Below are 22097 nucleotides of genomic sequence, written 5' to 3'. Positions count from 1 at the left end.
GCATTGCAAGCAAGTTCAATGTTCAAAACCAAATCCATAAAACAATAAATAAATAAAAAAAATCACGGATCCTAACATATCAATGTATCTAAATTTCAGCAACCCAGTAGCAATATTTAGGTGAAAATCGCCATTTGGATGGTAGACATTTAAAAATTGGATCACTCTTTATGTGGTCGATTTGTATAAAAAAAAAAATGTTTAAGTAATGAAAGATTACAACATAAGTATCAAATGAATCTTTTTTTAAAATAATTAATAACAGACCTAACAAGTTATCGACTTTAATACAGACAAAGCAACGCGTGTGTGCGAATCCATGCACGTGCTGAAGACATGATATTTGGTTATCTATCTATACGCACTCGTGCGTAACAATAAAGTAATGCGCTATAAATTAGCTCATCCCAAACACAGGAACTGCGTTGTAAATACCCCCGACCACTTGTATATTGGAAAGAATTTATAATACCATTTATTATAAAAGCTAACTGAGAATTACCGTAAAATACCAAAAAAATGTCTTCTAAACTTGTGAAGCTCTTAACTTATTCAACATTATCATTTCGAAGTATACATTTTAACAAAACAGTTGAAGCTGAAATATTTACGCACATTTTCGTTGTTTTATATACTTCATTAAAGCATTCTTATCACAATATGTATCGTGCTGTATACATTAAACCGTGACATGAAATATACATAAACAAGTCTAAACACACAACATTTGTTCGTGTATCTGGTTCTGTAACTACAAACATAAAATAGGAAAATATAAAACGTAAACAAAATATCAACATCCCGGGAGCATTGTACACATGAAACTTAGCAAAACTTGTTATAAACTCATCATATCAACTTAAATGCACATTTAACAGCTGAGCATGTATATGCCGTCTTTGCGTATCTTCTCTTGGGAGCAGGTATTGAGTGTTACGTCACTTGTTTGTGAGAGAGTAACGTCATCAATTCTTGAGAAAACGACGTAGTTTTCTCACACAAACCAATGACGTAACAATCAATATCTGATCCCAAGAGAAGATAACTCTGCAATACGCGGAATACGTGTACATCCATGAAATCTGTACTAAATAACTATCAAACTGTGGCTACCGGGTTACTACAAAAACATTTATATGCTACATTAACAATTACGCATATGCGTTTTGTTACAAAATATCTCCCCTTAATCTTAATTATGTTAGTGTTATCCGACATTGATCTAATTTGTAAGAGTTGCCCCTCCCTCCGACCTAAACTATCATCTTCCCTAGTACAGTTCATTGCCAAATTATAATCCAAAACATATGTAATGACGTCAATATATACACTGCTACGTATAATTCGAGTAGAACTTTCATTTACATATCAACTGTCTATATATATATATATCAATGGTATACACGGTATTGTAAGGTAATATAACAATTCAAACAGTTTTAACGGATGTACAGAGTTAATTATCGTGGTTTGCATATGTTGCATAAACATGTAAAATAAATTGCCATTTTCGTATTATTTTATAAAATTTGAAATGACAACAAGTTGTAAATCGTGGTGGGGTTGGAATAGGGTGATGTTGATGACGGGTGAGGCGGGGCCGGGGGGGGGCGCTAAACTAGCTGTCTGTCTGAAGCTGCTACAAAAGGTTTGTTTGTTAGCATATCACACAAATAAACGGCTCCGGAAATTTGCACCAATTGGGTATACAAAGGAGAGGAGTACTTTTCTGATATAAGCATTTGAAAATGGAAAATTATGAGCCCATATTATGCATGTACATGTATGCCCTATAATCGAATCTACATTCACTGAAAAACAGTTTCTGAACCTACAAAATAGTTTTGGCATAGCAAAAGGTGCCTTTTATCTCACAAGAGATATACAAAACAATACTTGAGTCTGTTAATTCTAAATTATATATATACAAAACAATAATTTGGTTATAAGGATAGGAACAAATTGTGTTAGGGTTTGTACAAGGTTGAAGGATACATTTGTAAAATGATATTTCAATAACACTGAAATGTGTTTGTGACATACAAACCCCGCAATGAGAATTAAGTAGCATCGAACATACTTTGGACTTCACATTCACGATGTCCCACAACAAATAGTTACATATTTAACACAATATCAGTTAGAGCTATGTTATTGTTGTTAGTTACACATAGGTCGCCTCGGGCTTGCGAGGTAAAATTCCTTACTTGCCGAAGAGACAATCTAAGTTTCCTCCAGAAGTTCTCGTCACCCGCACTGAGTGTCACGTGAGATTTGAGATAATGGCGGAGCTCCTCGTCTTGCACAGTGTCTGTGTTAACATCACACATTAACACGACAACAAGATGGTTGTATTTATCCCGCAGTGACCTCTGTGCAGCTGCACGAAACGTAAACAATGACCACTCGTCCACGAACGTGTACTCAGATACAATGAACAGAGTGTGAAGAGAGGTAGAAACTGCTTGCAGAATATTTTCCTCCTTTGCTGCACCAAGGATAAAGTCTCTATCGGGTAAACACAATGAATACCCACATTCTTGTAGCTTTGGGCACAACTTTGTTATGATGAACGCTAAAAGATCCTCAGAATAAGTAAGAAATATGCCATTGTTTCTGTTGGGAAAATTTTCCGGTGTCTGTCTGCTTCTTTTTTCAAGCAAACTTTGTAGAACTGGCAAAACATGAATGTCCTCAGATGTCCCATAATGAGGCATGTAGTACAATATTTTTTTTCTGATGAATCGTTCCTGAGTACTGAGGTAACGAGTGTGTTTCATCAAGCTAGCCATCTCAGAATCCAGTACATCAGAAGCGAGCACATTGTCTGTTACAAACTGTATAAACCCTACGCCGTTGTCTGGTATACGGTTCTTGACCTCTGTCCAGGCTATTTGAAGCTTGTTATCGTCCAAGAACTCTTTAGAAAGGACGAATAAGACTTTCCTTGTATTCTCCACAAGGCATGCAATATTATCATGGAATGAAAACCCCGCCACACAGTCATTGCATAAATACAAAATGTTAAAAACAGTTCTGTTCTTTCTCACGGCCAACGGTGATATATGTTCCGTCACCCATGCCTGTGTTTCAGGTGAATGGAATACGACTAGATCGATGGATTTCGAAGTCAGTTTCTTCTCCTTGTCAAATGGACGAATACCAAGATAAATGTAGAGAAATACTTTTACTTCCAGTCTATAAATACAGACAAGTGCGATGACGACGAGAACGAGGCTTACAGACAGCGATGATACAGTGGCTGGAATAATCACGTGTTTCCTTGCGTTGAAGTCCTGTTTACACACAAACTCAGTGGTGGGAACCTTAAGTAAAGGCCTCGCCGTTCCTATCTGTGTGTTGCAGGTCAGTGTTGAGGAGTCTATCACCACGTCCTTGTTACGTTCGATCCACGACCTCATCCAAAGGGAGTGGCAATCACACGAGAACGGGTTGTCACTGACGATCAGTTCTGTAAGATGGAGGAATTGAATCTGCTCTGGCAGACCGATCATGTTATTGGAGGACAGGTCTAGGTTTTCAATGATATCCAATTGTGACACAGCATCTCCGTCTACTTGACTTATCTGATTTGCATTCAAAGACAACCTACGGACACGGTTGAGGTAGTTCCTGGACTCAATCCGCGTTATGTTATTCCTTTGAAACCAGAGATCCAACACTCCCTCCGGTAGACGCAGAGGCAGAGCCATCATATCAGTATATCGACAGTCAACAATGATGATCAGAGATACAGAACGCCGGTAACAGGTACAAGTATCCGGGCAAAAAGAAATATTCACCCCACAATACGTCTCTGACTCATTTATCTTAAGCAGCACCCGTCCGGCAAGCTCTTGCGGGTAGACACATGTCCACTCATGGAAGAAATAGTCATCGAATGTTATAGTTGCTTTCTGCGTATACTGACGTATGGTGTTGATGAGCGGAATTATACCACAGTCACATCTGAGTGGGCTCTTGTAAAAATTGAAATGAAAATGAATGAGAACAATTATGAATTTTATTTTGCTTTCCTCGTTGATATTAGAAGAAAGTTCAAAACCCTGCGTCAAACTTTCGGATAAGTCAATTTCTCTTAGATAACTCGGACGAGCAAATATGTCAGCATTAGACTCGCTGGAAGATTTAATTACACTTTCCTTTAGTAAGGTAGAATCCATCTCCTCGAGCTGTCCCGAATAGTTAGTCAGCGTAATAGATGTGTTCCTAAGATTTATGCGCCTAAGACTACGTATGTAGTAAGTTATTTTTGGAATCTCGCGAAGAGGATTGCTGCTGAGACCTACGGTGGTTAGTGCTATTGAGTGAAGTGGAAATGATGCTTCGCTGATAACTAAGATATTGTTTCCGTCTAAAAGCAACGTTTCTAAGTTGAGAAGTTTTACAAACAGACCTTCACCGAGAGAGGACAGTCTATTTGAAGCCAGGTTAATGTATACGAGGTTGACAGAATCATCAAACATACCTTCTGATAGGATTTCGATAAAATTATTATGGATATCCAAATGCCGAAGTGATGTAAGACCACGGAGGAACCCCACCGGAAGTGACGTAAGCTCGTTGTCTGCTAGTCCGATGTTTTGAAGATCCATAACTTGACGAAAACATTGTTCGCCGATATCCCGGAGACTGTTGTTGTTGAGGGAAATCATTTGGAGAATTCCGTGAAACTTGTATTCCTTCAGGCTCCTGATGTTATTATTATCCAAATTATATAAACGCCTATATACATTAGGCTGGATATCGATATTTAGCGCCAGACTGTAATGACTTTGGAAAATACGTGACCGAGACAGGTTTCTAGGGAGATAAGAAATTGCGTCATTCCATGGAAACTCTTCGGGAGGTTTGGAAAATTTATTATTTTGTAGCTCTAAGGATTCCAGAAATGGAAAAGTGTGTATAATACCGGGTGGTAGTTCACTCCAATCCATGTGAAGGAACGAAACCTCTCTCATCTCTGGAAATATCTCACCACTTGCCATAAACTCTAAAACTGTACTGTTATAAGTGGAAGTTTTGAAAATGGAAAAGGCTACTGTATTACCCAGAATGCCTCGCGTTGTCGTTAGGGAACGATTTGTAATATCATATAGCGGAACTCCGTTTAAAGTCACCACGCGCATGTCAAATGCATCAGAAAAGTGTTGAAGACTTTCTATCTCAAATATACAACCTTGCACTTGGAAATATCCGATTACGTTATAAAATGAATCTTGTAGTGAGTTTGTGTTGGTGAATTTAATATGCAGAGGTTTTCTACACGCAAAAACCAACATTGCTGCTACGATACGCTCCTTTGGGAAATTATAAAAGCTTATCAAACGTGTCGCGTTGATAGTGCATGCTTCAGTATTGTTGGTGTTTCCGAAAGCAAACGACTTAGCGATCGTCGGGACGTCAAGTCCGTGGTACTCGTACAGACTTGGAAACTGAGTAAAATCCTTTTTGACGTATTCACATTCCAGTGTGTTTTGTATCAAGTTCTGACCGAGACAGGGAACTAGCACTGCGATGTTTAGATACAGAGCCGTCAGAATAAATATTTCAAATCTCCGAGTTACTCTCATGTTGAAGCTGTTCTCGCCGTACTACAAATGTGGATCCTATTAAACGTTTGATTCAGTCGCGACGTCACTATACATACTTTATATGCAGGTGATCAATCATGGCTTAGCAGTTAATGGAAAGGCTCAACTTTGGGCTTCTTTTCCTCCCATCTGTGAATACAAAGATGCACATTCAATTTGAGCATAAATTCTAACAAAATGTGTTGTTGAGAAATAGTGATATTTTATCGTTCATTATGTAAAATATATTGAAATTTATTCATAGATTTGAGAAATAAACATACATTTAATTGATTGAAAGCCCGACGCACACTATTCATTTTTGCTAAACTTACTATTTCGAGTGTAAGTTACGTTTTATAGTTTGCCTTTACGTTTCGGGTCCCATCAATGTTCCTTGTGATATTCACATCCTCTTTGGATCCAGTTTGTGTGGTTGTGTTTGAATATTAGTTTTACTCCGTCTTTTTACGTTGTTTACCCGAATTCGTATCCATAGACAGCCTAATATAGCTAATCAATCACCGTCATTATTCTGTAGTAAACTGTTATTCTCACATTAGAGTGTTCATACACATCGCCTTATGACAAATGAACAAACACACAGGGAGAGTTTACCTGTGACAGATTTGAAATGTATATATCTCACTTTTATATAGATCGCTCGAGGTGTCGGCATATACCCTAAACAAATAACAATTGACAAACGTTATGCCGGGGAATTTTCGCGCTGTTTATCTTTCATCCTTTTCACCCTCCGTAATGAGGGCGAATTTATCATTTGATCGAACATTAGTAAACATAAAAAATAAAAAAACGATCAAATGTGAAGGGCGAATTTAACACTGGGCGAATACGGATTTCACCAGCCAAGGGTGAAAGGTTGACTGGGCGAAATAATCCCGGTACATCTTTCGAGCAAATCATATAATTTAGAGAAGTCACGCTGTGTACAGAGAATGAAAAAAAAAACTAAATTGAAAAAAGGACTAGGTGATCGAAGTTGTTTCGCGAAAAATTATGTTTTTTAAAAGTGGTATAAGTTTATGATTGATTGACAACATATTAATTTTTTAATTCCCCTTAAAGTAGGTATGATAAATATCAAAGTGTTACTTTATACACAAACAATGTACGTATTGAACGTGTCGCAACGATTCAAGACCGACTGGAGTGAGCGATTTGTATTTTTTTACCGGTACGGCGATGGGCCAGTCGGTCTTGAAACATTGTGACACGAATAAAACGTACATTGTTTGTGTATAAAGTATCACTGTGGTATTACATATAGCCAAACTGGTGAATCGCATGGGTATGACAAGTATTTTCCAACAGGGGAACGACAAAATATATCAAATTAGTTGAATATAAGAGAGGTGAATCTAGGACTCCCCAACGACGAGTTGCTCTGGGAGAAACTGAGTTGAAAGAGGTTTGGTTTATATTTAAATCCTACAACACTGTAAAGTTGTATTGTACTCAGTGACATGAACCCACACATACACATACAAGTATTATTTGATATAATGTACATACAAATATAAAGTGATAACGACCTATGTCTATAAAACGCGTGTATTATTAACGATGTTTTTTTCCTGGTTATACAGACCCATGATGTTACTACATGTAAAGCGTAATACATGAACACATTCAACAACAAGTAGTGCGATATTTGCTTAGTTGATACGGTGATAGTCAACAAAGTCAATATGTGTCCTTGTTAAGTTACATTTTAAACATATAGAGGATTGAACAGCACACGGGTGTGGGTTACAGTTTACGTAAGACATTGTACACGTGAGTGTGTCAATTGACACACTCCTTTAACGATACATTCCTGTGGTAAGTATTCCCGATGACAATGTTTTTAATTTAAGCTGTCCTGTTTATTTTGCTTACTTACACAGATATAAAACGTTTGAAAAAATGCAATCTTGTTATACCCTGTCACGAAGAGGTAAAGGACATGTCGTGTCACCCATATCCGTCCGTCCGTCCGATTGATTTTGTGTTATGATAGTTATCAGCTGCAGAAAGGTCACACAACGGTGTCTTACATATACAAGTGTAAACATATACAAATATATATATATGCAGTAATGTATTTCACTCTTCAGATATGTTGTTTTCTTAAAATGTATTGAACGGTTCCATAAAAATTCTTTCATAATTATCATATTTTGATATCAAAACAGCCATATTTTTTTTCTGTATGTATTGCATATTTAACTTTTATTTCACATTCCTGTTTAGACCAACAAATAAAATGTGTCCTCTCCCTTCAATGTATTTGTTAAGTGTCTTTCTCCCTACCTTTCCCATTATTCTGTTATATGTTTTCCTTCCATTAATTATAATGCGTTTCCCCACCCCTCCCCATTCTACCATTTCTTGTATTATGCCCCCACTCCATTATTTTGCTGATTTCTCCCCGTCTATTCAATCTTTTGTATAATGGTTGTTTTAATAGCCTATTTAAGCGTACCTGTTTCCCCGGTAAGTCGTTACTACGTGTGAAGCAGTGGTGAATGTAGTTAGAACGTAAATAGTATGGATACAACATAAAATCACACAGACGACATTTTTATTGGTAAATATACTTCAACGCATACACTAATCTCGTGATTTATTCTTCAACAATAAATAATACATAAACATGATGTCACATTACAAAATGATGTAAGATGGTACAGAAATATATTTATAACAATCATATTGCTATGTTATACTATCAGGCATTAACTGATGTTATTGTTTCATTAAGAATAACGGATTAAACGTTTGCTTTTACAAGGATACCGTAATTTAACAAAAATAACTTACCTTTATGTAGATTCAGCGTGTCTGTCAGTCGGTAGAATATCAGGTGTGTATTCCTCCCGGAAGTAAAGCCCCAGGTTAAACCCCAGCTTTGGAATTTCCGTATGTATTATAACGGTTCAACCATGCGTTACCTCCATATGTACTTTGTTGCTACTCCTGGCGCACACACAATGTTAGTGTGTACGTACAGTGGCCCAGATTTGAACCATCGTACAGTAAACAAAATCCCCGACACCGACAGTTTAACACTTTTACTATATCGCCGTATTATCTACACGTCCTTGCGTTTCGTCGGAAGAATAACAGAAATAACATGATAATAGAAAAATACAGTTCTTGTACCATAGATTTGTTTGTCAGATTGAAATCGATGACCGATATTTTTTTTGTTATACATAAGTGGCCAGTCCCTAGTGTTGTTATTCCGGATAGGACACAGAGGCTGATAAAGGAGTAACCACAATTACTTATACATTGTACAGGGATTGTCATGTATATAAGTCAAGTGTTCCTCTCATAGTTATCGTCATTCTATGAGCGTCACTAAATAACGAATACAATATTACACTAAATGGCAAAACAAGACTTCACGTTATTTGTGCAGTATCAAAGAGGTTCTGAAGGTTTCTATAATGAGGTGCAGTATTTCTGTAGTGGATGATGTTACGAGGAATTATCACAACTTCAGGTCATGATGTTGATAAATCCTCGTGAGCTGTACTGTTAAACTTGTTTATCAACGCTAACATTCAATATCCCTTTAATTTCTAGACTGAGCTTTAGAATATATCGTTAGAACATACACGGTAAATATGGGAGAAGTTTTTCTAGATGATGGGATTTCCTCATTTTGTCGGAGTGTGTCCTGGCTTATTTCAAGGTAAGACATCGTGTCACGTTAAACTTCAATATGTGGCTAACTGTCGAATCAAGCTTACATTCTCGGGTACATTTACCAGGTACATGTAATCTAACACGACAACAGATAACAAACTGGAATACAATAGGAAAGAACTCATCAGTGTTAGGTTGGGCACGTATTAACTGTGTTTACAGATGTTGGTGATCAGGTTCAACTATCGTTCCCATTATTGATTGTATATACTGTCGCAGTTCTCTGAATGATTTCACAAACATTGAGATCAATATGTAACTAAAGTTCGGGTATTTCTATACCTTCCAATTGTAATACATAGCAGATAGTCTCATGCGTCGAATCCAAAATAAGAAACTGCTTTTATGTATCTGTAGAAAGATTTTAGTGAACTGTTATCTTGACCTGATCCTCAATAAGCTTTTAACTACGATATTATATATGTGTTTGCAACGAAAAAGAGAATCATTTAAAAATATAACCTTCTACCATTTTGATTGATTTTCTCTCATGTAATCATCATTCATTATCAGTTATAATACGGGTCCTAATATCTGAATATAACTTTTTAATCATTTATGTATTTATTCAGTTTTCATTGTAGGTTAGTTGTCAGTTTTCATTTATCAGCATACTTTTCTAAACTGTCAGGCCAACTTTTGGGTCTGTCAATTGACTCGGAGATACAAAACAATTACTCATCCACATATTTGTGGCGGAAGAAGCCTGACATTATTGAAGCTATAACGTGTAGCCTCTCCATTGACAATGATAGTTTCAAAATCTTTTACAACTAAAGAGAAAGAAACGGCAGAAGAATTTCCCCGGAATTATTGGATAAAGCATCTTAACATTTATAATTCAGTACTAAATCTGACTTATTTCATTTCTAAATTGAATGCATATATTCTAAAATACGAGCTCTAACACCAAACTTTAACTTACGGGTACCACATACTAACTCTGTCTCGATTATCAAAAGCTTTCCGATAATCCAGAAATCAAGAATATACTCGTTTTTCACATTTTTTAAAATATGTTATTCCGTTTAAAGCAAGAATAACGTAAACATTACTGATACCATGACAATGTCTGACAATGTGAGCAATCTTAAAACAGCGATAACCATTTACAGTAAAACACTTCTTATTAGACTGCATTGACTTTCAGCTACATGTAACACGATAAACTTTCTATAATAATATAACATTCCGTAAATTTCTTTTTTTCATTTCGAATCAGTAAATATCTCTATGCTTCTAAACTACATGAAAACTGTTAGTCTGTTCCAACAGATATCACAAATCATAGCCACATTCAACAGTCGGGTTTCCGTTTGTATGTCTGTGTTTTCGTAGGTTTGATAACAGTTCCTGTAAAAACTGACCAAAAGGTGATAGAATTTAAAATGTCGAAATTTATTTATATACAGCATAGGTTGAAATCTCATATGTAGAAAATCTTCAGTTAACAATGTATTGGTCAGCAGAATGTGCTTAAATATACTATGTATATACGCAAGGTTGGTTTATATTCAGCTTTTAGAAAACCTTGGACAAACAGTGTCATGGTGATCAGTAGAACGCGCTAATGAAGGATATCCTAGTTCTTTAACAGAATCATTGGAGTGTAGTGAAGTAATTGGCACATGTAAAAACCGAAAGCTTATATTTATTTCGTTTCGTCATCTTCTGTTCACCGCCGAATAGGGAAAGATTATTATAATTTAGAACTGTAAATACATCGTTTATTTAACGTATTCATAATTTTTAACATGTTTATTATATACAGGACTGGGCGGGACTTTTCACTCACTGGAATGTTTTATATTCAGTGATAGCACGATAATATATAATGATATCCGGCTATTTATTGGAAAGCAAAGAAAGAAATACTTTGGTGATTACCCGTGCTAGTACGCGTATGTCTTGATACTTGACACTACGTAGAGGCTATATTTAGTATCAGGAACTCACGCCTAAGAATTTTCTTTAATGGCTGTGCTTGCCTACAGCTCGGTTCCATTGTTCATTTCATTTAGTGAAAATCAACGCCCAAAAATCGACACCTGAATCAATTGTACCATGGCTAAATTTCTGCAGTTTATTGGTTTTAAATCAATTCTCTTATCAATTACACTGTTTCTTAATTCGATAATACAGTTGAATTTACGAAATCAACGCTTAAAGTATTTATAATGAAGTGTATTATAGGTAAATTAATACTTTAATCAATTGTGTATATAAATAAACGTCAGTTAACTCTCAAAATAATTGTACAAGTTATTACACTTAAATCGACACACAAATAAATTGTACAGTTATGCGAAATAACACTTACTTTCTTTGGCGTAGTTAAGTTTATGTAAATCAACAAACAAATCAACTACTGAAGTATTGGCGACATTGATAGCATGCATCGATGAAGTTAAGAAGAGTTGAGGAGGATTAAAACGTATCTAACCCACTGCATGATCATTTGCGGCGACTAAGTTTGGACGATCGCAGGATCGGTATTTTTTTAATTTTTTTTGTGTGTGTTCTGGGTAGTGACAATGTAGAAATCAAACTTGATCTGCTGTGTCAGTTGAAATACGGTCGTATTGCTTTTATTTTAGCTGTTGTGATGATGCAAAACTCTATCCGAAAAAAGGAGAAGTTCATTTTTTTTTAATTTTTTCTTTAACTCCACTTTATTTTTCTACAAATAAAAATATTCGGAAAAAAATTATGATGCTTAAAACATATTGTAATATGTTTCTTACATAATTATAGTGGACAAGATGTAAAGGTTTTGTATTAGGCTGTTAATATAGAGGCCTGTATGACATGAATTGCTGATCTGTTCCTTTCGGTGTCGGAAGCAGACAACAAATTGAAGGTTTCCAATAACTTTGGTCGTGGTATTTTGATCCAGAATGTAAATCTAAAACACTTGTTTATTAGCAATGACAGAAATGTAAGTCCATTTTGTTATCTTGAACTAAGAATAAGTCAAAGATGTTTGAAAAATCGAAGAGAAAGAATGACATGTTTAATGATAGTCAACATTTATTGTCAAGTATAATAATTTTGCACTAATTATATGGATTTACAATTAATATATTTGAGGATTAGAATTGAAATAAACGGTTCATTAATAAAGATGATTTTTAAGTTCATTTAAATCCCTATAACCTATAACTGAGCAAGATCGGGTTATCTCAGTCTATGGCTAAATAACCCCGATTGAGGTACAAGCCGAGGTGGAAGCTAACATAATCTCCTCTATTGCTTTAGTATTCCCTAGGGATTTCTATATGCCCCATCTGGGGCCTCAAAGTAAGAGGAACTCTCCACTTCTAAAACTACATTAAATACTACGTTCAAATACTACCACTTAAAAGGTCAAAATGCAGGATTGAAAATAATTGTTAAAGTCATATCCCGTTTAGTGTAGACGTGTGTGAATGGTCAGTGCAATATATGTAGATTGAAGAGATAAGAAATGATTGACTTCGTAGATGTCCGTTCTATATGACAACGTCTATTCCAAGATGCTAAAGTTACAATGCACGGAGGTACTACTACAAAAATGTATTCAAGAACAGTAAAGGAGGTAGTGAACACATTCAAAACGAAATGCAAGTCTAGGCTTAAATATCGCTATAGAACAAAATTGATTTCCCATACGGTGAATTATTTCTATATATTTAATACTCTGAAAGATCATTTGTCCAGTTTCCATGTCATAATCTTTTCATTCTAACGTATTTATTGGCTTAAATTATCACAAATTTATATATTGGTAGCATACTGAAAAAATTGTGCCATTTTCTATTTTGATTAAAACACCAAATCTTAAAAACCAGAAATCGGAGAAATATGAAATAACACAAAATAAAAACTTCAGATAGAACCAGTTTTAATATGATGTACAACTATATTACTGTAGAACAACCAATGCACTGGCGTGACGTCACAGCCATGTCACAATAGGTTATGGAAGTCTGTTGGGCCTTATAGAATTTACGAACTACTATCCTTTCAATTAACATCTGTATGCATAAAGCTTGTACTTTTAACTGGTACATAGTTACCTTTGCTCAAAAACTCTAAATAGCCCATTTCATTATGTGCGACATTTGGGCTATGAATGCTTGCTCCACACTCACCCAGTCGTACATCGATAAAGTTCACTCATCGCCCCATAGTCAGATCAATATGTACAAATCGTTATATTGGTATAGCCCTACCCTCTTCCCGGTTACCGTGGGGTCATGTTATACAATTCTTGACCTTTTTAGGTTAACATTGCTATTTGTTGACCCGAGCAAGGTGGTATTCCCAGAGGCCGAAGGGTCATACAACTTCATAACTATATGTTGTTTTATGACCTAGGTATGTTAATCCCATACTTTGGCAGAGTTCAGGTTGCTGGGTCGCTTCAACTATAACTTCAAATTGTGCTCGAGCTATTAGTATGGACCCTTTCACAAGTATAGACGGCCTGAAAAGAAATTTCTACTTGTTCATATTTGAATAAATGTGTACAATGAGCAATATCATACGTCCATCAACTTCCTTAAGTGATTAAATGTCAAACACAAGACGAAATGTACAATATGGTGTGTGAAAAGCGTCAACCCGTCACGTTGTTTACCGGTTTACAAATATTTACACCTCGATAATTATTCGCAGATAGCGCTAAGATTATTGTATTTGACTATACACGATATTCCGTCTAAGGTAGTGTACTGTTCCTCTTACCGCAGTGACGGGATTAAGTGGGTATTTCCTGTGTCAACAGGTAAATAGTTTAACGTATACGGACGTCATTAAGTTCATGTCATCATACGATAAGGGTACCTAGGAACAGGTAAATTGCAACAAATATACCAATGCATCCTTACACTACCAGCATTTTAGCAATGATCTGATTAAAATAGCCAAAGCAGAGGATTTTACCTATTTCAAACAACAACATAAAATAAGGACCGCTTTTAATGAGCTCATCGACATTTAGAATTACACTGTATAGTACATACCCAATGTCCCTTTTAACATTAATATCGAAGTGAAATACTCCTTTTACATGCAGGTTGTGAAATATATACTGTCCCAATATAAGTGCTACATGCATTTCAAGACACAAAAAAAACTTTTAGTGAGAATCATTAACTCTTGTGAGCTATTTCTGCTACAAGAAATCTACGAAAGAAGACCTAAATGTAAACAAAAGCAGGTTCAATCTTAACAAACATACATGAATGCATGTAAAATATTATAATGGCACATGCAACGGAGTAATCACAGATAACGTATTTAGATGAAAGATCTAAATCTTCTCACAGTAAAAACGTATATTCAAGGTTTCTAAGTGATAGGGAATCTCCTTCCTTCAAATGCACCTGCGACATAACCCTTTTGTTTTATTAAATAGGAATAGCGTTCACCTGAAATTAAGATTTGGGCAAAAAGATGCAACAGAAAGTGCAATCACAGATGTATATTAACGTCAAGAATAAGTAACTCAAATAAAACGAATTATAAAAGTGAAAGTTAAATATCACACAAGTGTTTCTAAATCGAGTAAGAATCGAAAGAATATGTAGTGCAAATTATAACGGTGATACTAAAATCAATAGCAGATATGGCTTCAATGTCTATCTGATATTTCCTTAGACATGTCCCAAATATTTGGCCAGTTTCACCAGTACATGTATATGTTCAGTATTGTCGCAGCTGTTACATTGAATTCGGTCAACCACTCTTGGCTTGTCTTCGAATGCATGTGCTGATGTGATGCTTGCTGACACACATTTTATGTACGGTACAGTGACCATGCCGTTAGTTTTCTCCTTGTGAACTTTCTGTTTCTTAATAATATTCCGAGGTCTGTTGGACATTTTCGGACAGCAAATGAGATTTATCTCCCTTAGCACGTTTTTTTTAACAATTCTACACTTGCACTTACGTCATGCACAGCCGTGTTACTAGCCTATATAATAAGCTAGACTTTTGTGTGCAATATGAAAACAACTTTTACCTACACCTACGCCCTAACAACATAAACCGTGCTATAAACGATAAAAAAAAAATTGTAATTATAAATTCATTATTCCATCTTTCGTATATATTAACTCGAACTAAAAGGTATGATTTGGAACAATCATTATCTATCATCAATATGATTAAAAGTTTGCGTGATTTGATTCTCAAATAGGAAAATGCCTGAATTTACAAAAATACAAAAGAATACATAGTGTTGGGCGTATTTGAACGATAGACTACTAAATGCAGCACCTGTGCCTCGGCCCTTATCAACAATTTACCCGTCGACCTAGAGTTAAGACGCTGTAAACAAGCCCGTCCTAAATAAAGTAGACGACATACGCAGGACAGTTTTAGGGAGTGACCAGGATATCTTTCTTTTAGTACAAATATCCGAGTCACCGAGACAACAGACATACCCTTTGCGCCAGATTGTCTGTTTGTCAACAGGTAAACACTATTACAACTGAGTAAGACCAGTGACAATGTAGACAATATCGTGTCAGTTTTATCTGGGATTTCCTCTCCAATAGTGTGAATTACAGGAATTCCGTATATATATATATATATATATATATATATACTGGTGAATCAATACAGGTATGTATATATATATTACTTTTATTTCGTGATAATTGTATGTCAACCATAAGTTGCGAGGAAACTACCGAATAAATGGCAACACAATTTAAAGGTTTTTATATTGTTTAAAATGGTATATTAATCTGATCTCTGTTACTGCTTATAGATTTTTGATGCTTGTGATTTTATCTGCATTCAAGTCGAATTTGAAAACGGGGAAACTTTACCCATGTCGACAAATTGATGTCCGTGTTGTTATATTGTCCAACAAGATACATATGTGTTTTTCCTATTTTAAATATAACAATAAATGATAGGGATTAATTCTTGGATACACGTTAAAATTGTTTGTTTTACGCACTGTCGTGATAAAATGCCCTCATACAAGACGTGAGCATAAACCTCAATTCGTTATATTTCATAAAGGTACAACAAATATCTTGTGTTTCGTCTTCCTGCCAATTCTTTGTCATCGGCTGCAATATCAAAAGCAATCATTTTATCATTTCTTCAAATACTTTTTTAAAGAACATTGCTTCATTTTATAAGCACGTTAATACTAACATTTTATTCACAACATTCATTGCATTTCCTCAAAAAATGAATATATATAATATATATTTTACATACAGAACAGGCCAACAAAAACGGGTCAAAATAGATTATTGTATACCGAGAAATGTTCGCTGCAGTTCAATTTTCGCCTTTTTCGTCCGGCGAAATGAGGGCGAATTTATCATTACAGCGAACATAAATTAACAACATAATATGCCTATTAATTTAAAGTGAAGGTGAGATTAACATTGAGCTTCTATGGATTATTTTGACGAAGGACGAAAGTTTGACTAGGCGAAAATTTCCCGATATACAGTATATCAAAAAGACGAAAAAGACTTAATATACATGTATGTCAATGCATTCAATATAACAATAGTTAGCCTCATTGAGTCCCTGGTTGCTATTGTCTCACAGTAATAATTGTTTGTGTTTTTGAATTACAGATACCAAGGACGACATATCAAGGGAACGGATCTCTGAGTATTACTTTTTGCAAAAGATTGACTAAAAGCATCATAGCTACCGTAATGCACACACGAACAACGGTGTGCTGGACATTAGTACTTATTTGTGTAGAATTGATGTTTGCTGAGCCTGCCGACCGGACTGCCATGTCCTACTGTAGCTTTGAACAGAAGACCGCCGGAAAGTATCCCAACTACTATCGTGACGTCCCCATCATACCTATGGTGATTGTGTTAGATAAAACAAACAATAGCGAATGCGTTATCAATTCTACCGAAATAATCCAGGCTTATAATTTCCCTGAAAATCAAACAGTGGTCGGGTATTTTTTATTCAAGTGTCAGACCCGGTTAAAGATACTCTTTATAGACACGGAATCACAACAGAACGCCTTCCCGAACGTAATAGGGTATCTGCAAGTCCGCGACTGTATTATTGACAACAGCATGGATCTTTTCGCGAGCATTGTTGACATGCGAGTGTATATCTTTCGTGAGAGAACTGGATTCGCCATTGATGGACCCCCATCGTCATACTATAGTATCAATGACAAAACAGTAAGTCTGGGAATTAATGACATAGACGTATCGAATGGAATGGAGGCACGTAGCATTTTCAAACATAAATCAGCGTATCCTCATCTTAAAGAGGTGTCCCTGTCAGGGTTAGAGTTACAGGAATTCCCAAATAATTTGAAAAACAAATTTCCAAATCTGGAATCGTTAGAAATGCCAAACAATTCCCTAACAAATCCGCCATTGGAGTTCCCGTGGAACGACAACACATCCGAACTCCCGCTAAATCTCTCAAGATCCCAGTACCTTCAACATCAGTATGCAATATCCCGTCACCTTGACATTCCAGCAAACAAATATGCAAGGCTGTTTAATTTGAATGAAAATAAGATTATAAATTTAACCGACTTCAGGTTTCATGGAAGGCTACATATGATAACTATGGATAGTAATGGTCTCCGCGATATAGGTGGAGACTGTTTTGTGTTTGTGTCAGATTTACAATATATCGGAATGGCAAATAACCAGTTGACCTCACTTCCGGCGCTTCTATTCAAGGGTTTATATTCTCTTCGACTATTAGATTTACATAACAATACTATCAGTGATTTGCAATTTGGTCTTTTCCGCGATTTGAAAAACCTGATACACTTGAATCTGGCTTCAAACCAACTCCGCAGCCTGCAGGTTGGTCTTTTTGAGAACTTGACAAGTCTTCGTGAGCTCATACTGGACGAAAACAGACTGACGTCATGTGATGGATCTTTCCAGCCACACAAGTCAATCTTTCTCCAACACCTTAGTCTGAACAACAATCCTCTTCGTGATATACCTATTGATGTATTCTACTCTCGAAGTATAAAACGCGTCGATTTGCGCAACACCACCATTACGCTAAGCAGTTTCCCCGCGCTACTCCTCAAGTTAAATCCAAGTCTATTTGCTGCCAGTATTGTTGAATCTTCAAGTGACTCACAGTTCAATATTCTTAAACGACCGAAAGAAATGAAAGAAATCGACTTAACAGGGAGTAACGTCCGGGAGCTGAACCCTGGCGTTAACTTGGATCATCAGACTGCACAAAAACTTCTTGTCATCCTCATCCATTACCATTTAAATCTTGACAAGAACCCTCTCAGTTGTGATTGCGGTATCATACCACTGATTAACTTTGTACACAAATACATTCAAAACGGAACATTACGTCGGAGTGACTATTATTTCCGTGAGTGGATGTGTGTCTACCCGCAAGAATTTGGCGGAAGGCGGCTACTTGAGGTAAAGGAGGAAGAAACGTATTGTAGGGTGAATGTTTCGTTGTGTCCAGATACCTGCCTCTGTTACGAGCGGGTAACGTCCCTAATCATCATAGTTGACTGTCGCGAAACAAATATGATGGCTCTGCCTCTGCGTCTACCACAAGGCGTATTGGATCTCTGGTTTCAAAGGAATAACATAACGCGGATTGAAACCAGAAATTACCTCCACCGTGTCCGTACGATGACTCTCAATTCAAATCAGATAAGTCGTGTCGCCGGAAAGGCGGTGTTACAATTGAATATCATTGAAAACCTCCACCTGTCCTCCAATAACCTTATCGGTCTGCCAGAGCAGATCCAACACCTCCAGTTGTCGAAACTGACCGTCAGTGACAACCCGTTCTCGTGTGATTGCCACTCCCTGTGGATGAGGTCGTGGATCGAACGTAACAAGGACGTGGTGATAGACTCCTCAACACTGACCTGCAACACACAGATAGGAACGGCGAGGCCTTTACTTAAGGTTCCCACTTCTGAGTTTGTGTGTAAACAGGACTTCGACACAAGGAAACACGTGATCATTCCAGCCACTGTATCATCTCTCTCTGTAAGCCTCGTCCTCGTCGTCATTGCACTTGTCTGTATTTATAGATTTGAAGTGAAAGTATTTCTCTACATTTATCTTGGTTTTCGTCCATTCGACAGTGCGAAAACGCTACAGAAGAAAGCGTTCGACCTTGTCATCATTCTCTCCTCGAATACACAAGAATGGGTGAATAAAAACGTGTTACCTTTACAGGAAACCAATGGAAGCAACTTGCATTTCGTAGACATTTGTAAAGACTTAATGGCAGGCTTTTCTGTTCAAGAAAACATCACTTGTCTTATAGAACAGGCGCGACAAGTCATGTTTGTTCTCTCTGGAGACTTTATAGACGACGACAGGTTACAAATGGCTTGGACAGGGACAAGGAACAGGATAGTCGAGAGCGGGGTGGGTTTCATACAGTTTGTAACAGACGGCGTCTCCATCTCGGATATAACAGACTCTGATATGTTAATGGTGATGAAGAAAACTCATGGGCTCACTACCCAGGAGCGATTTATCAAGAAAAAATTACTTTATATTATGGAATTTGACAAATCTTCAACGAACAAGTGTACACAACCTGAGTTACGTAGTATAATCGAGAAAAGAAATGTTTCTAAGTGCCAGACACAAAATAAGGAAATCTGTGATATTTTTCTTACTTATTCAGACGAAAGTCGAACATTTGCTTTGCGTGAATTATACCCTCACCTGGAGGCGGAAGGATACAGCATTTCCATGCCAGATAAAGACTTTACCCCAGGTGTGGCTAAGGATGATAATATTATGAACTACCTGTATGCGTCTTACCACACACTCTTCGTTATGTCGACGACCAAATTTGATGACGAATGGGCACTGTTTACGTTTCGTGAGGCTTTACAGCGTTCACGGCGAGACAAATACAACCATCTCGTCATTGTTCTTACCGATGGTATACAAAACGATACTATAGAGGACGAGGAGCTCCGACACTACCTTAAGTCCCACGTTACTTTAAGTGTAGGTGATGAGGACTTCGAACGGAACCTTCGACGTTGTTTACGACCCCCTCTTTGTATCCTTGATAAAGACATCACTGTTAAATTCACTGATGACATCGTTTTAGATTTATGAAATCAGAGTTTAGAAGCTCATTTCTGTATCATCGCCGTTTAAATGTCCTTCTGTGAGTGTCACATGTTACCACTATATGATACCACTTGTCCTGCGTATAGAGCATAATTTCAAGTTCTACAACTTTTGTGAGGTAGAGAATTTTGGGAATAGATGTGGTAAACCCATGTTTAATTGAACAGGATACAAATAGTACGTCTACGTTTAGTTGACTCTGACATTGATATATGTGTGAATGCATGATTATGGTGTGTTGACTACAGTGCGTGTTTAAAAGTATAAGTTTACGTATGTCATTATGCGTGCGTGCGTAATAACTATGTGTCATAAACGTCACTTTGTAGTTTTGTAATCTTCAATCACCTTCAAGTTAAATGTATATTTTCAATTTTACCGGATGATAAAATTGTTTTTAATTCTTTTCAATTTTTATATATGTATGTTCAACATCAAGTACGTCACGCGTTAAATAAGGCAACAGTTCAAGTGATGTCGGGTGGCACAGGGGATAGTGCAAAGCGACGGGGTTTCGATTACCCGAAAGGACTTGAAAGGTTTGGGGTCACCTGCCCGATCATGTGGACTTTCGCCGGGTACTCCAGTTTCCTTCCGCACTAAGACCCTGCGCGCCAACAAGAGTGATCAATATAAGTTTAAATCACTTGTTTCATAATTGTTGTGAAATAAACAAAGTTTATAAAAGTGAGATGTTTCGTTTTCCTTACAATTTCTTGTTGGTTTTTTTTAACGAATTAAACCGGCGAAAATGTGTATATTCAGTTTTTTACTTCATTTTACAAATGTACCGTGCACCGTATTTTGGTCAAGCTAGCTTATCCTCGACAATCTCCCCTGTGTTGTGCACTGAACAGTCGGTATACGCCTCCACAGTACTTGACTTGTCTTTCCGTATTTAACTTTTGGTTCGTCCTTTTATGCTGGACGCTGTAGCGTATTTTTCTATTTGAATTTCCAAGGTCATTACGCCGGCAGTTTCATTCACTCATTTTCATAAATGTATATAACAGTATATATGTACTGAACAACGGCATTTATTTAACTTGTCTACACGAATTTGAAAACATTCTACATAGATGTCTGACCCTGTCTTCTCGTAATGTCGATATTAAGAAACCTTTGTAGAGGTTGGTGTATTCCTCAATGAATTTTTTCACTTCCTCTTAAAAGCACTTACCACAGATTTGGAAAAGTTGGTTCTTTCTCTCAATTATAAAAGAGTTATCTCCCTTTATGCGTAAAACATACATACATACATGCCTAGATCTATACTAGTATATATGCGTGTAAAGATGAAATCGTTTATATAGATCTTGATCCTCTAAGGCCAAGAACAGACCATTGGGAATACCAAAGATGTTAAACATTCCACTAAACATCATTGGTATTCCCAATTATTGTTGAGAAAAAATATTAACACTTTTAGATTGATGTTCAATGTTCATTGGTTTTAATTCGTGTAAAAGTATCGCATGGCCAACAGTATCAAAAGCTTCCAAAAAATAAATATAAAGTTTCAATCAAATATTATCCATCCAATAGATTAGTCAGACAAGCATATACATGTATCTCTGAGGAAAGAAACTGACCTTAACACTATTTTACTCATTTAAATATCTTTATTCCAAGTCTGTCATTACAGAACTTTGAAAAGTTCTTTTTACACAAC

General features: G+C 36.4%; 2 protein-coding genes across 3 annotated transcripts; one reads left to right on the top strand and one right to left on the bottom strand.

Annotated features, from left to right (window-relative positions):
• Nucleotides 1-982: 982 nt before the first annotated feature.
• On the bottom strand, nt 983-8819 carry LOC110462450 (toll-like receptor 6). Its single transcript, XM_021516404.1, has 2 exons — nt 8421-8819; nt 983-5744 (listed from the first exon to the last, which is right to left on the bottom strand). Exon 2 carries the CDS (start codon nt 5592-5594, stop codon nt 2118-2120), a length of 3477 nt encoding a protein of 1158 aa, XP_021372079.1. The 5' UTR covers nt 5595-5744; nt 8421-8819; the 3' UTR covers nt 983-2117.
• Nucleotides 8820-9139: 320 nt separating this feature from the next.
• LOC110462420 (protein toll-like) lies at nt 9140-21107 on the top strand. 2 transcript variants are annotated; one of them, XM_021516369.1, is made up of 2 exons: nt 9140-9300; nt 16910-21107. In XM_021516369.1, exon 2 carries the CDS (start codon nt 16994-16996, stop codon nt 20408-20410), a length of 3417 nt encoding a protein of 1138 aa, XP_021372044.1. In that variant the 5' UTR covers nt 9140-9300; nt 16910-16993; the 3' UTR covers nt 20411-21107. The 2 variants fall into 2 exon arrangements, with proteins under 2 accessions (XP_021372044.1, XP_021372043.1); XM_021516368.1 differs by lacking the exon at nt 9140-9300 and adding an exon at nt 15759-15926.
• Nucleotides 21108-22097: the final 990 nt, after the last annotated feature.

Source organism: Mizuhopecten yessoensis, unplaced genomic scaffold, assembly GCF_002113885.1.
Source record: "Mizuhopecten yessoensis strain PY_sf001 unplaced genomic scaffold, ASM211388v2 scaffold10797, whole genome shotgun sequence".
NCBI classification, from domain to species: Eukaryota; Metazoa; Mollusca; class Bivalvia; order Pectinida; family Pectinidae; genus Mizuhopecten; species Mizuhopecten yessoensis.
The sequence above is the reverse complement of the archived record's forward strand: the minus strand, read 5'-3'. Positions and strand labels throughout refer to the sequence as shown.

Coding starts and splice junctions, on each gene's coding strand:
- LOC110462450 (XM_021516404.1), bottom strand. CDS start 5,594: ATGAGAGTAACTCGGAGATTTGAAATATTTATTCTGACGGCTCTGTAT.
- LOC110462420 (XM_021516369.1), top strand. CDS start 16,994: ATGCACACACGAACAACGGTGTGCTGGACATTAGTACTTATTTGTGTA.